The sequence below is a fragment of the Vulpes lagopus genome, chromosome 1 (assembly GCF_018345385.1).
Source record: "Vulpes lagopus strain Blue_001 chromosome 1, ASM1834538v1, whole genome shotgun sequence".
NCBI classification, from domain to species: Eukaryota; Metazoa; Chordata; class Mammalia; order Carnivora; family Canidae; genus Vulpes; species Vulpes lagopus.
The window spans coordinates 49,192,275-49,206,110 of NC_054824.1; the positions used below are offsets into that span (position 1 = coordinate 49,192,275).

The window sequence follows — 13,836 nt, forward strand, 5'->3', positions numbered from 1 at the left end:
AAATTCTTGATGAATTTAAGAAATGAGGGATGCCTGGGTATCTCAGTGGTTTAGAGCCTGCCTTCGGCCCAGGACGTGATCTGGAGTCCTGGGATCGAGTCCCACATCAGGCTCCCTGCATGGAGCCTGCTTCTCCCTCTGCCTGTGTCTCTGCCTCTGTGTGTGTGTGTCTCTCATGAATAAATGAATAAATAAATCTTAAAAAAAAGCAATGACTAAATGAATAGTACACTTATGAATGCCAACTAAAGATCTTTGTCCCTTGTAGGAAATTAATGAGGAACAACGTTAACTGCAAAACAGAATTAGCATTCAACGAAAATAGCATTGCAACAACTCATAACATAGTGAGAGGAACATTTTGGGTATTAAAGGAACATTAAAATACTTAGCATAAGTAAGAGGAAAAGCACAGATGAACTATTATATAGTTTTGGTATGTCATATTATCCTAAAGTGAAGAGCCTAGATTACACAATGGGTAATAAGAATGATAAAGTAGTAAGTATGATTTAGTGGAAGAGATTATAAAGGATAGTTCTATAGGATTTTTTTTTTGTTGTTTTTTAAGAGAGAGAAGAAGCAAGTGTGTGCAGGCAGGGAGAAGGGCAAAGGGAGAAGGAGAGAGAGAATCATAAGTACACACCTAGCGAGGAGCCCAACTCTGGGCTTGATCTCATGACCCTAGTATGACCTGAGCCAAAAATCAAGAGTAGGACAGTTAACCGACTGAGCCACCCAGGTCCCCCTATAGGACCTATTTAAGTAGGTCAGTGATTCAGATAACTATGCTTATCGTGAGCATAGTATAATGTATAGAACTGTAGAATCACTATGTTGTACACTTGAAACTAATATAACTAATATAACATTGTCAACTATACTTTAATTAAAAATAAATAGGTTAATAATACAAACACTATGTTTTTTCTATTAATTCTGTCTTAGGAAACTTAGGGAACTTCTGTCTTAGAAAACTGTTGCTAATTCCTTCAAGGAATGTCTCTTTGTTATGTTCAATTTTTAATGGAAAGAATTAAAATAATGAAATAGCCATATATCTGTACTAGTTTGTACTTGTTTTGTTTGTATAGTTTTTAAGTTTTCTTTAAGGCATATTAAAATCTTTTCACTGAAAACCACAACTGGTGAAAGATCTCGGGTAAATAAGCCTCACTCTAGACCCTAACCTTAATGTTCACTGAAAAGAATATGAGGGGGGAAAAAAAGCAAAAACAAAACAAACAAAACAAAACAAAAAAGAAAAGAAAAGTAAAACAAGGAAGACTGGATTTGATGGACTTGGATCAAAAGGATATCACAAAAGCATTTGATGAGTAAGTAGCTCAAAAGCTAGAGAAGTAGAATTAACTGAGAATCAGCAGCTATGGGATTCCAAACTCTAGGATTAATCACTCCCGTAGAGTTTGGATATAGAGGACTAAAATTCCCATCAGTAGCACACATTCTTCATAGTAGGTGTTCCAAACAGAGAATTCAACTGATTTTTTTCTGTGTTGTTATTTAAAAGTGTGCTCAGTTATCACAGTGAAAATGATTTTTTTTTCTTTTTGAAAGAAAGAAAGCTCTGACTTCTAGCTGGAAATTCAACCCCTGACTTGTCTTAATTTATCAGTCACTACACGTAGATAGCTGCCCTAGAACATTGATGAAAGCCAAGTTCCAGAACAGCAGCACTCACTGTGAAAACATGTATGCCTGAGCAGGCTTGAACACGAATGTGTGCCCACAGGCCAGAAGAACAGTGCAGAATGTGCCTTAGAGCTGGGCAAAGCTAAGGTGGTGGGATAGAAAGATGCTAAGGATGTCAAGACTAACGTGTGTGTGTTGGGCGGGGGGGCGGGGATGTTTTGCAGAGAGATTATCTCTGCTTACCAGTATCTGTTAGTTTTAGTCTTGTTTTTAATTTATGCCGCCGTTCATTCATTTAAATTTACCTGTGAGCCCCTGGACTTCTTTTCACAAGCATGTCATTTATATATTACTCAGGTAAGACTCAACTTTTTTGAAATAAATGGTATTCAGAAGCATGCCATTTAGATATTTTCTAATTAGGCAGCCAGAAGTTGTTCACGTGTCTGAGTGTAGTTGGAAAGCAATTAATTTGTTCGTTGTTTGCATTTTGAATTAGAGTTTAATGGCACCTCCTATTTCATTATATTAAATGTTTAAAGATGCTATAATTGGGAAGATTAGGCTATAAGGCTATAGTCCGAGTCTTGTTTAATAGTCTGACCTAGAGGCCTGTGATTCAGCCACATGCTTGGATTCAGTCACACCTTATAAGCTAAACTGGATTGGACTGGTTTAATACTGGGAGGAGGCCCTTTAGGGCTTGAAATGTTCCCAAAGGAAGTTGCATTAGTGTTGATGAGGTGATTTTTTCTTTCCTTCAGAACCAGGCCTACCCTTAGGCTGCAGAACCCAGAGGTGTGAGGGTGTGTATGTGTGTGTGCGTACACACAAGTATGGGCTCTACTTTGTGTGTGGCCATAGGCTAGGCTTAAACACAGAGCCCTGAAGCTTATTAATTTTTTGAGAAGTCACAAGTACTTCAGTTTGTGAAGCAAAATCAAATTGCTTATTTACCTAATCAAATAAACTCAAAACAGTTGAATTCTCAGAGCTCACTGTGAAAAGCTGGTACATTTTATAGCAGTTTCTGCGGTAGGTATTCCTTGCCACAGCCCTACTTTTGTTGTATCTGGGATTAAAAAAAAACGGAAAGAAAGAAAATGTAATACATTAACGTAATACAACATTCAAATAGAATAAAAAAGTATACATTGAAATGTGATTTCTTTCCTCAAATTCCCAGTCCCATTTCCTAGAGACAACTGTTCATTTTCTTCCAGAAATTTTCTGTGCATGTACAAACACTTTTTTTGAGGAGGGGGGAAGGGTCAGCTTTGTTGAGGTATAATTTACATAAGCACTGAATCTTGAACATTATTATAATCTATTCTAAAACACAGTTGAGAGAATGGCATATATGTTATTTCATATTTTTATTTCTCCTTATTTTGGTTGTCTTTCCATATCAGCAGAAATAGGTTTACCTTATTATTTTAAAATGCACAGTGTTCTAATGTATGGATGTAACGTTATTTAATAGCATGGTGTTGATGGACATTGTGGTTTTTGCTATTAAAAAGTGTTGGACTCTATATGTATCTTTGAGCAGATATGTGAATGTGTTGGTTTGATAAGGTCCTAGAAGTAGGATTTCTAGGTCAAAGGGTAATACATTTAAAATTTTAGACCTATATCTGAATTGTCTGCTAGAAGAATTGCATTGAAATACTCCTTCTGGGCTGTTTCCCTTCCATGATGCCTTTAAGAAACATTCCCTTCCTTGACTTGTTAATTGCATTCTAGCAGATCTAAACCCCATTCATTTTTTTTCTATCTTTTTTAACATTGATCGTTTTATTCATAGTTTTTTTGTGTTTTTGTTTTTTAGCTTTTAAGCTATGTCCCAGAGCTGAAATTACAGGCTTATGTTTCCCTCTGTTATGTGTGCAAGCTATTCATTTAAACATGTATGTGTTAAGAGTTTAGGGGGAATATGATCAAGTAACTTGGCAAATTTCAGAGTGATGAGTTTAGTTAAGAAGTTAGAATGCCAGCAGTGGGAGCTTTCTTGAGATAACATCTGAGAGAACACCTATCACAATGCCATAGATTTAGGAAGCATGTAATAAATGTCACATTCCTTCCCTACTTATGTACCGCTGCTGACCCACTCATTATAGGGCACGTGGCTGTAAAGCACAAGAGAAACAGCTTTGATGGAAAACTCCCCTTGCATGGAAATTTGACATATGCTTCCTCGCTCCCTTCAGCATTCTTATACCCTTCTCTAACACTAAGGTTTCCCTTATGTTGTGGGAGCAGATGACAGTGTTCTGTCCATTTATTTTTCTTGCAAAGGTCCATTTGTTTTGTTGTAATACCACGTTTTTTTGGACTCATTTTCAGATTCATATTCTTTGTTATTTTGTGATATGAAGTGGTTTAATATTCTATTTTTTTTTACCAGAGGAGAAAAAAATCAGTTGATTTATCTCCCTTTGGGGTGTGGGTATTTATCCTCTGTTGACTAAAGTTTACTTAAGATCACTAAAATATAGGTATTGAAAGAATTACTTCTCTATCCATGTCAATACTATTCTCTGTATTTGTTAAAGTTTATGAGGCTGTTATGGAGTTAATTGTTCTTTATGAATTGAGACTTGTAATTCATTAGGTATCTTTTAATTTCCAATGTTAGATTCCAGTCTTCAAGTACTAACAAAGCTCTCTGTAAATCATAATGTTTTTCATTCTTTGCTTTCTGTCTTGCTGTTAGAGAGTCATTTTTTAGAAAAAATAGGAAGAAAACTTGAAATAAATTGAGGTATCTGGTTTTGAGAAAAGGATAAATTACTTCCATGCCTTTGTTTCTTTCAACAATATGTGCCCAAATATGAGCATAAAGGAATATCTACACCCACTTACAAAGCTGTGGGTGGATCTCTTGTATGTTCACATTTATTTGCTGGGGAGAAGTGAAAACCATATTACAGGTTTGGAGTTTTTTTTCCTGCCGAGGGGAGGGGGGCCAAGGTGAGATGCTTTTTGCACCAGTAAGAACTGTAAGACTGTGCTAAGCCTGAACATGATTGAATCCAAACAGTCGTCTACAGGAATTTGTTATGGTAACTGCTCTACGGTCATAGGATAAATGAGGCATATTTAATGCATATTGTTATTGTGTGATCTATCGAAGAACAAGTGTTGAGTAACACATGTGGCTTTCTGCATCTATGTGTGATTAGTGCACAGTGCACAAGGCCAATACAGAGCTTGTTCTACGACTGATTTCCAAGTAAATGGAGTGTTTGTTTTTTTAATTGCCACAGAATCCCTTTCAGTTCCTTGTGTGCTACTATATACCAGTTTTCCAGCAAAGCCTGACCCTGTATGTGCCAGATGTCTGCTTTGTCTGTGCATGTACTCAAGTAGGGAAGCACACCAGAAAAGGTGTGCTTTCTTCAGAGCAGACTGGTTTCTTCAGAGTTTTTTCTGCTTTCTTCAGAGCAGACTGGTTTCACTATGACTTCATGACTACCAGATTCAAATGGTCCCAAACAGTAGTCTTTTTCTGCCTGTGTTAATTCACCCCTTTTTTCCCTCACACTGCCTTTTCTTCCCTCACTGTCAACTGATGATCTGTACTCCTGGTCTCAGACAGTATTAAAAAGCTAGCAAGTGAAATGTCTTTTCTTTTTGCTACCTAAGACACAAAGCTGCCTTAGTTTGCATCCACCTGAGCCCATCTTTGCTCCTATTTCATAGAGGAATCCTCTCTCCACCTGAGGCCTGTACCCCACTTCCTGTGCTCTGGATCCCATCTCTGCCATTGCCTCAGATACCTTCTTTCTTGTTACATTAAACTTTTCTCTCTCCACAGATCTTTCCCTTTGGATTTCAAGCATGCCAAAGCCTCTGCTAATAGAACAGCAAACAAAACTTCTCTCTTAACTCTGCTTTTTTCCATCTACTGTCTTACATCATTCCTTTCCTTATAGGCCAGACTTCTGGAAAGAGTTGTCTGTACCCTCTACTTTCATACTTCACTCCATATTTATTCCTCACCCCCATTGTAATATGGCCTTTGGCCTCGTAATCCACCAGAATTCTTCTGAGGTCATGAATGACTTCCATGTGGCTAAATCCAGTGGATATTTTTCAGGCTGCATTTCTCTTCTCAGTGTTTGGCCCTACTGTCCATTCTTTTCTTCTTGAAATACTGTTCTTTTTTTCTTCAGCTTTTATGGCACTACAGTGGCCTGATATCCCTCCTGTTTTGTGAGCTATTACTGCTCCATTTGCAGACTTAGTCACAAGGCCAATACAGGTTGGAGTTTTTTAGGGCTACTTGTTGACTTTATTTTTTCTCTATGTTGACTCTCATCCATGCCCATGCCCCTGACTTCTGTGGATTTGACCTTGTAGATATCGCCTGGTGACAGTCTACTTCTCTGCACCATGCCACATTCTTTTGCAAGTCATTCTGGTTCCCTGCCTGGATTCTGTGAGAATACTTTTACCACTTGAGATTTCTTGCATCTAACCTCAGATCTGATCATTTAGTCTCCTGTAATCCTCCTTAATGCATTTTACTGGTTTTCCATAGTTCTTAGAAAAACATTCAGAATCCTTTAAGAAGTTCATGAGAGTTTGTATCATCTTGGCCCCTGCATCCATCCAGCCATCTCTTGCCATGTATCCCCTTCCTGTTGGCTCTCCTCCCAGGCAGTGGTCTCCTTTTTTCTCATGCCCTCTAAGCATGAGCACATGCAGGCTTTTCCCTCTGCCTGGGCGCCCTTCACCAACCAGGTATTCTCCCGGTTTACTTCTGAACTCCCTTTAGAACTCTGAGCTTTCCATATACACAGTGCATATATACTTAATGCCTCACTGCCCAGTGCATAGTAGATGCTTCTTATAATTAGCATACGAAACCACCAAGTTAGGCCTTCTCTAACTTTTTCATTACACTGTGATTCACATGCCAGTGAATGCTTTTTAATAACCTGTGTATATTGCTATTAATACTTAATTTCACAAGTATTTTCACATGAATCCTCACTTGAGACCTTGGGCAAATCAGTTGGGTTCTTAAGACGTTATGGCTATAGCAGCCCAAAATGTCTTCCTTCCATCCCCACACACATCTCAAAACACTCTCTAAGGATAGCTGGAATTCTAGATGATTCTTGTAGTTCCTGATTTTCTCTAATTCTTGATTTTCATTTTTTGTAGAAGGGAACTGAGGCACAGGTTTCTGGATATGTGTTCACAGTCAGAGAGCAAGTTAGGACTAAATCACCAGACACCTGAATCACAACCCTGTCACTTATTTCCACCTCAATAAAGCCTTTTCTGTCATTTATGTAAACACTGTCTTATAAAACTTTTTTAAAGTTTTAAAAACTGTGGTAAAATAATTTATAACATAACATTTACCATTTGGTATGTTAATACGTTGTTAAACCACCACCACCGCCGTCCATCTCCAGAACTCTTACCCCTTACCCCAACTGCTGGCAACCACCATTCTACTTTCTATTTTTTTTCTTAATTGAGAAAGAAATTTGTTGCTCAGTATCCTTTCAAATGATCAGATATCTCAAATCACAAAGTTTACTTAAACTGGTTTTGATTTTTATTAAAAAATCTGTCCCCAAATGCTGTCTTTTCCAGACTTCATCATTTTATGGTGTATTCCAGAGTTAGGCCAATATGAGATTTGTCTCAAACCCTCCAATCCTAATTTTTTTCTTTTTCTCTAGGTTTAAGCAATAAAAATCAATACTGGAAAAGAGGGAAAAGGTTTGCTATTTACGGAGAGTCTAAGGCAGTAGGCATATTTGTGTTTGTGTCTGCTTTGTGTTTGTCTTCTTACATAATTATCTGACAGTATGGTGTGTGGTTTTCTTTATTTCTTTTCTTTTTTTTTGCCAGTGCAGAATGTGGATAATTTTCAAAGAAAATGAAAGTTCTATTAGAGACAAGAAGAATTTTAAGATGATTTAGTTCCCAGACCTGCCTAATAAGAATCACCTGGGAGAGGGGAACACCTTGTTAAGATATGGATGACCAGGCCTTTCTCTATATTCTTTCAGAGTGGACTAAGGCCCTAAATCCATTCCAAGTGTGGAGAACATTGGTTTTGTATATATTGAGGAGTACTGTTTTGGTGACAGTCTGGAACTACATCTTCTTACAATTTATCTTCCTGAATTTGCTGTTATACACATGGACACACACACGCGCATATACACACTCCCTTGTATTTCTTGTATTACCATCATCAGAAGCATAAATTCTTCTGTGTTTTTCTTTATCTTGATTTTTCAGCTTCATATTGGGTGTTTTCAGTTTCTAATGTCAGCATTGTGCAACAAATAGCTCAGGCTTTGTATTGAGACTCCCCTGGGTTCAGATCGTGCTGCCTCTTGTCAGATGATGTTCTTGTTCAAGTTGTGTCATCTCCTTAGGTTTTTTCATCTGTAATTCAGGGTGATAACATAGCCTACTGCTTAGGGTTCTTGAGGACCCTGAGTGAGATAAATAATGCCTTTGAAACCTGCACTGCGTGGCCTGCCAGTGATACAGTTATCACTATATATTAATTCCTGCTGTTTAGTTGTTTTTAGTTATTTTGTAAGACCTTCCAACTGGCAGCTTTATCAGTAGCTGCAGTTAAGAGCACATGATAGCATAGGAAGGGAGGACTCAAGTTTTTATAAAGTTTTTGGGAAACTTTATAAAATTTATCCCTTGCAGTTGTTTTCTTTGCAAGCCTGTTTTCCAGATTGGTTTTCAGCAGCATAAAGCCTTTAGGAAACCTCAGAAGGATGTGTATGTGTGTAGTTCATGGAGAAGCTGTGACACCGTGTCTTATTCTGTGTGGGTTTTCATAAGGATTTGGAATCCTGATTGGAAGCTATAGATTGTAGCTTTGGCTGTAGAAATTAATGAAAAGAAAAGGAAAGAAAAGGAATAAACCTGGGATGGAAAAGGTGTCCGGGAATTTGAATCGATGGTACCAAATGGTGCCTTCCAGTCCTTAGAGCAGTCCTTAGAGCTCCTTCATTTCTTTGTTACTTATTAACTTCTTAAACATTCATGTGCTGACTATTATTCTAGCTATTAAAGCTGTAAAGACAAAGGCGGATAAAGCACAGGCTCTGCCTTCAGGCAGCCCACTCTCCACTGTGAGAGGCAGACAAGTGCATAGTTATAACAAATTGTGGCAAATACACAGAGACAGTAGACAGCATTTGGAAATAGAGAGTATGAGTTGATCAGCTAGTGCCATATATGGTGGTGAAGTATGCAGTGCACATTTCTTGAGCAAAGGAAAGAGACAAAAAGAAAAACCTGATGTGTTTTGTTTTGCTTTGTTTTGAGAAAGGAACTCTGCTCTTCTCTCTCTCATGATTCCTCAAAGGGAAGATTTCCCAAACATAGAAAGAGGGTTCAGGTCCTGGGTAGCCCAAACTTAGGTTTGTATCCACACAATAAATGATTATTTAGTGTTCATTGAAAGCCAACACAACCAAATAAACTCTATGAATTTAAGTAAATTTTGCATACTTTGAAGAAACATCCTGATTTGGATTTTAACTGTTGATATTAGATCTGTCCTTTCAGCCATGATCACATTTTTGGTTCAGAATTTATTAATCTTGTATCTTCACTAATGCACTCTTCTTCTCTTAGCAAACTTTTATCGGTGTTCCCTCAAGTATGTTCCAATGGCCATTTCTGAGTACTTTCTTTCCAGGCCTTTTGACTTTGTTTCATGTTCTTTGTAGTTGAGCATTTCAGTGTTTGGCATGATGTCATGTTGAAGCCTTAGATAGTTTCTTGTGCTAATCTTCAGCCATTTATAACGTGTAAGTTAAATTTTCTCTCAGAATCCAATCTAATTCTCATGCGAGCTAATATATTAATAAAGTATTTGGGGACTAGAATGTTACTTTGAGGTGTCTGTGCCCCCCAAAAAACTTACAGTTTTCACGTAATGTTAGTTTGGCTGTTAGTGTGGATGGTAATGTATATAAAATATATTAGTAAATAAATTAATAAATATAATTAATAAATAAGGAATATATCCACATATGTACTTATATATACATAAATGGCCATATACATGTGTTGTGTATATGTATGTGGTTTTATGTGTATGTGTGTTTGGTCTTTTGTATATTTTTTTTTTTGTCTAGAAAGAGTACTCTTAATGTGGGTGTTTTGTGAAAGAGAAACATTACTTTTATCCAAAATTATTTAGTATTATGACAATAGCCACTTTAATACCTTTTGGTCTTATATTTTTTAAATAAATTAAGGGTGGTAAGCATGCACTTAAGTAGTTTTCACCTTTTGGTCTTACTTTTAGTTTCATCTTATGGCCTTATCCTAGTTTTATACTTCCAGTATAGAATTTATGTTATCTTCTTGTGTTTTTCTTTGTCAGCTATTTTTAATCATTTATGGAAAAAAGGATACAGATACATGTTTTAAAAAATTTTTATAAAGATTGAGTAATTCAGAAAAGATTATATGATCAAAGAATACTAACACAAGTTAAGAGTTAGGATGGCCCTTTTCCCATAAAAGACTAATATATATTATTTTCAGTGGCAGTGTTAATGATATATAGTTATGAAAGGTTTGCAGAAAATAGGGAAATTAGAATGATTAATGCATTACAAGAACCTGGCTGCTGCCTTGTACATGTTTGCAGTATACTAGTCTTTGGTTAGTCAGACCTAAAATGGGAATGAAATTTCCTGTTAAAATTCCATGAAAAGTTCTTAAACAAATAAAACCTTTCGAATGAAAATACAAACCTTCTGTAGGTAAAAAATAGCTGAAGTTTTTAAAGGTTATATGACCCCAGGGAGACTGCAAGGAAGAAGGAAAGTGGACAGGTCACAGCACAAGCCTCTCTTGGAAGCTCCAGACGCAGAGAGGAAGGGCGGATTGCAAGACAAAAAATGAATGCCTAGGAGATGAGCTCAAGGAGGGATGGAATTTTGAAAACTTTCAGGCTGCTAGTTTTTCATAGTGGTTTTGCAGATTTTTTCTTTTTTACTTTTTGCTGAATTTTGTCTACTGCAGTCTTTTCACAGGGGAACATCACTTTGAGTTTTATTCATTAAAGTGTTAAATGTCATGATAAAAGAAGTGACTTATCCAAACTCTATGTATTATACAGCTGCCTTTGTGCTGAAATGACTATGTCATTCTGAAGGAAGTTTTATGTTTTATTCTCTTAGTCAAAAACTTGACTCTTCAATGACTTTATTCATTCCCTCTGGGGATTACTCAGTGTTTACTTTTTTGCTAATGGCAGGGTTTGGATAACAACATGCCCTTTCTCGTCAGGAGGTTTGGTAAACTCTGAAAGGCTGGTTTTTATTTCTTTAAAATGTGTGAACTTTATGGATGCAAAACAGTTTTTTGAACTTCAGATATTTGTTTTTGTCTAGACTTATATTCACCTATTTAGTAATCTTGAAGTTGGCATATCCTTCAGAATGCTTCTATGTGAATAAAAAATATTGTTTTTAGAGGTATGCTATTTACCTCTATTGTTGTCAGTAGATTTATTGGTCCTGTCATAAATTTATGAACACTTTTAAGTGGTGATATTGGTGCATATGAAAAACATTAATGAATTTCTAATAATTTCCTGGGAAATAATGCATTTCTAGAGTTTTTTATGTGAACAGCTTTCAAAGTAGTATTCAAAATAATTTGCATTTCAGCCCTCCCCCACAACCTCTGAGCCCTCCCACTCTTTGTGCAGTTCCCAAATGATTATTTTGAGCAAACCAGAATGTCTCTGGACTTTGTTGAGAGCCTTCCTTAGAACTTGATGAACAGGTGCTTACTCAGTCATTTTGGAGGTGGGGCCCACACTTTCTGAGTTTTACAGTTTCCACGTTTGTTTTTGCATTCTTTTAATGCTTTGTTTCTAAGATGAACATTTCCTGTCTGGCTTTTGGCCTTGTGTTAAGTTTTCAATGGACCTATTTTGCCACTTTCTCTACAAAGAGTATTCAGGAGGTCTTTTCCTGTCTTGTATATAGACAGAACTAGCTTTAAAATATCAGAGCTAGCTTTAAAGCAAACACATCTGTGTGTGCATGTATGTCCATACATAGGCATGCTCATATGCATGCTTGTGAAGATATAAACTAGTGCTTATTTAGTCTTTTATTTATGATTCAAATTACTGATTAACCAGCCTGCTTACCAACTTATCTATAGGTATGTATTGAGTGTCCACTAATTCTATGCCACTCTGTCTCTGCAGAAGGAGAGAATACAAAAGTTTGTTAATACATGGTTCTTTCTGACTTAGAGTTGGCCAGTTGTGAGAAGCAGGATGTACATGCACATTAAAAAGTGAATTGATAGGGCAGGGAAGTATGTGATTATTCTAAATGTCAGATTGACCAGCACAGGCTCAAAGTATAAGGAATTCATGGAACAGAGAGAAAAAACAGGGTTGGGAAGATTAGTCAGGGCTCCACAAAGGAGTTGGGGCTTGGTCTCTGCTTGCAAAGATGAGTGAATAGTGAGAAGACAACAATGACAGGAAATGGCATTCTTTCCATTGGGTGGTAGATGCCATGGATGCAGCATTGAACCAAGCATAAACCTTAGTGTTTGGGAAGAAACATTAAGAGGATGCTAGTTGGACTGGAAGGATGCTGTTGGAATAGTAGAGATTAAATAGGTTGAATGGGACAGATACTCATGTATATTCTGATTATGAGGAATTTGTAGACTTTGTTGAAAATTATATACATTCAAATTTTTATGATTTCCTCGCTGCACTTGGTTTTGGCACCCACAGATTTGTGAGAGAATTAAGTAATGTTTAATATTCGATGAAAATCTCTGTATTTCAGCATAGGCTTAGTATTGGTTTTTGCAGAAATGTTAACGTAAATAGGTCAACGTTAAGTGTAATGTTGAATTGGCATATGAGAAAATTTAATTAATTGCAGCAAATTTTTTTCCTAGGCCGGACCTGATAGACATGAATACTGTTGCTGTTCAAAGCAACCTTGCAAATTTAGAGCACGCTTTTTATGTAGCAGAAAAAATTGGTGTCATAAGACTTCTGGATCCGGAAGGTAAGTTGTTCTGACTAGTTGTAGACCAACATGAAAGTCTGATTGAAAGTAATTTATCAACATTTTGAAATAATTTATATTGCTGCTTATAGATGTTGATGTCTCCTCACCTGATGAAAAATCAGTAATAACTTATGTGTCATCTCTCTATGATGCATTTCCCAAAGTCCCTGAAGGTGGCGAAGGTATTGGTGCAAATGTGAGTATTGATTTTTCCATACTAGAAGCTTCTGACTCAGTAATAACCAGTTGACTGAATTCTTTGATAAAGCTTTTTACAGTATTTATGAAATATTCTTTAAAGAACTTGAGTTACAATGCTATTTAATAAATCAGCCCTATTTGCATTTTCATGATATTATTCCACCATTAAAATTAAAGTATAACTCAAAAAAATTTGTTCTGTGTCATAAATAAAGTAGCCTATTTAGAGTTACATATCATTTTGTAAATAAAAGCTCTAAACCACTGAATTTTGGGGTGATTCATTTTTAACCCACTGCTGTTACATTTACTATGTTTGATATCCTTCTGTATATGTAGAATATCTCACTTCTGAAATCACTTTCAAAGTTATTAACTCTCCTAATCTCATGAAATCAGTTGGCTAGGAATTCTTTTTTCCAATTTAAAGGTGATATTTAGAGGAAGGGCATTTGATTTTGCCAAACTAACAACTGGGCTTCTCTCCTTCTCCTTGCAGATTCCTTTTTTCTTTTTCTTTCTTTCTTTTTTTTTATTCTATTTTATTTTGAAGATTTTGGAGCACATCTTGATGAACTCTCTTTTCAGGTCTCTTTTTCATCTCTGTGCACTCTTGTTTCTAGATTTATTTCCATTCTCTTTGTCTTGTTCTTTCTCTCAGAGATTTATCCTCTCCTGATCCTTGAGTAACTTGCTCTCATGTTCATCCCCAGCTGTGATGTCTACCAACAATTCAGTATCGAGCATTGCTTGAGAATGTTTCTTGTGACCATTCCTTGCCTTACCTTCTCACTGCCTTCACCCTGTTCCTGACTCTTACTCCTTCACAGTAAAACTAGGATGACAGCTTTTTCATACTTTTCCATCTCCATTGTATTTTTCTTCCTATCAATACTGTACT

At 36.5% G+C, this 13,836-nt stretch overlaps 1 protein-coding gene across 29 annotated transcripts in view; it reads left to right on the forward strand.

Moving 5' to 3' along the window:
* DST (dystonin) overlaps nt 1-13,836 on the forward strand; it is a 481,436-nt gene that overhangs the window by 294,074 nt on the left and 173,526 nt on the right. For all 29 annotated transcript variants that reach the window (XM_041769040.1, XM_041769112.1, XM_041769077.1 and 26 more), the window contains 2 exons: nt 12,619-12,731; nt 12,824-12,930. In XM_041769040.1, the coding sequence (XP_041624974.1) occupies nt 12,619-12,731; nt 12,824-12,930 (220 nt within the window). The remainder of the gene's footprint in view (nt 1-12,618; nt 12,732-12,823; nt 12,931-13,836) is intronic.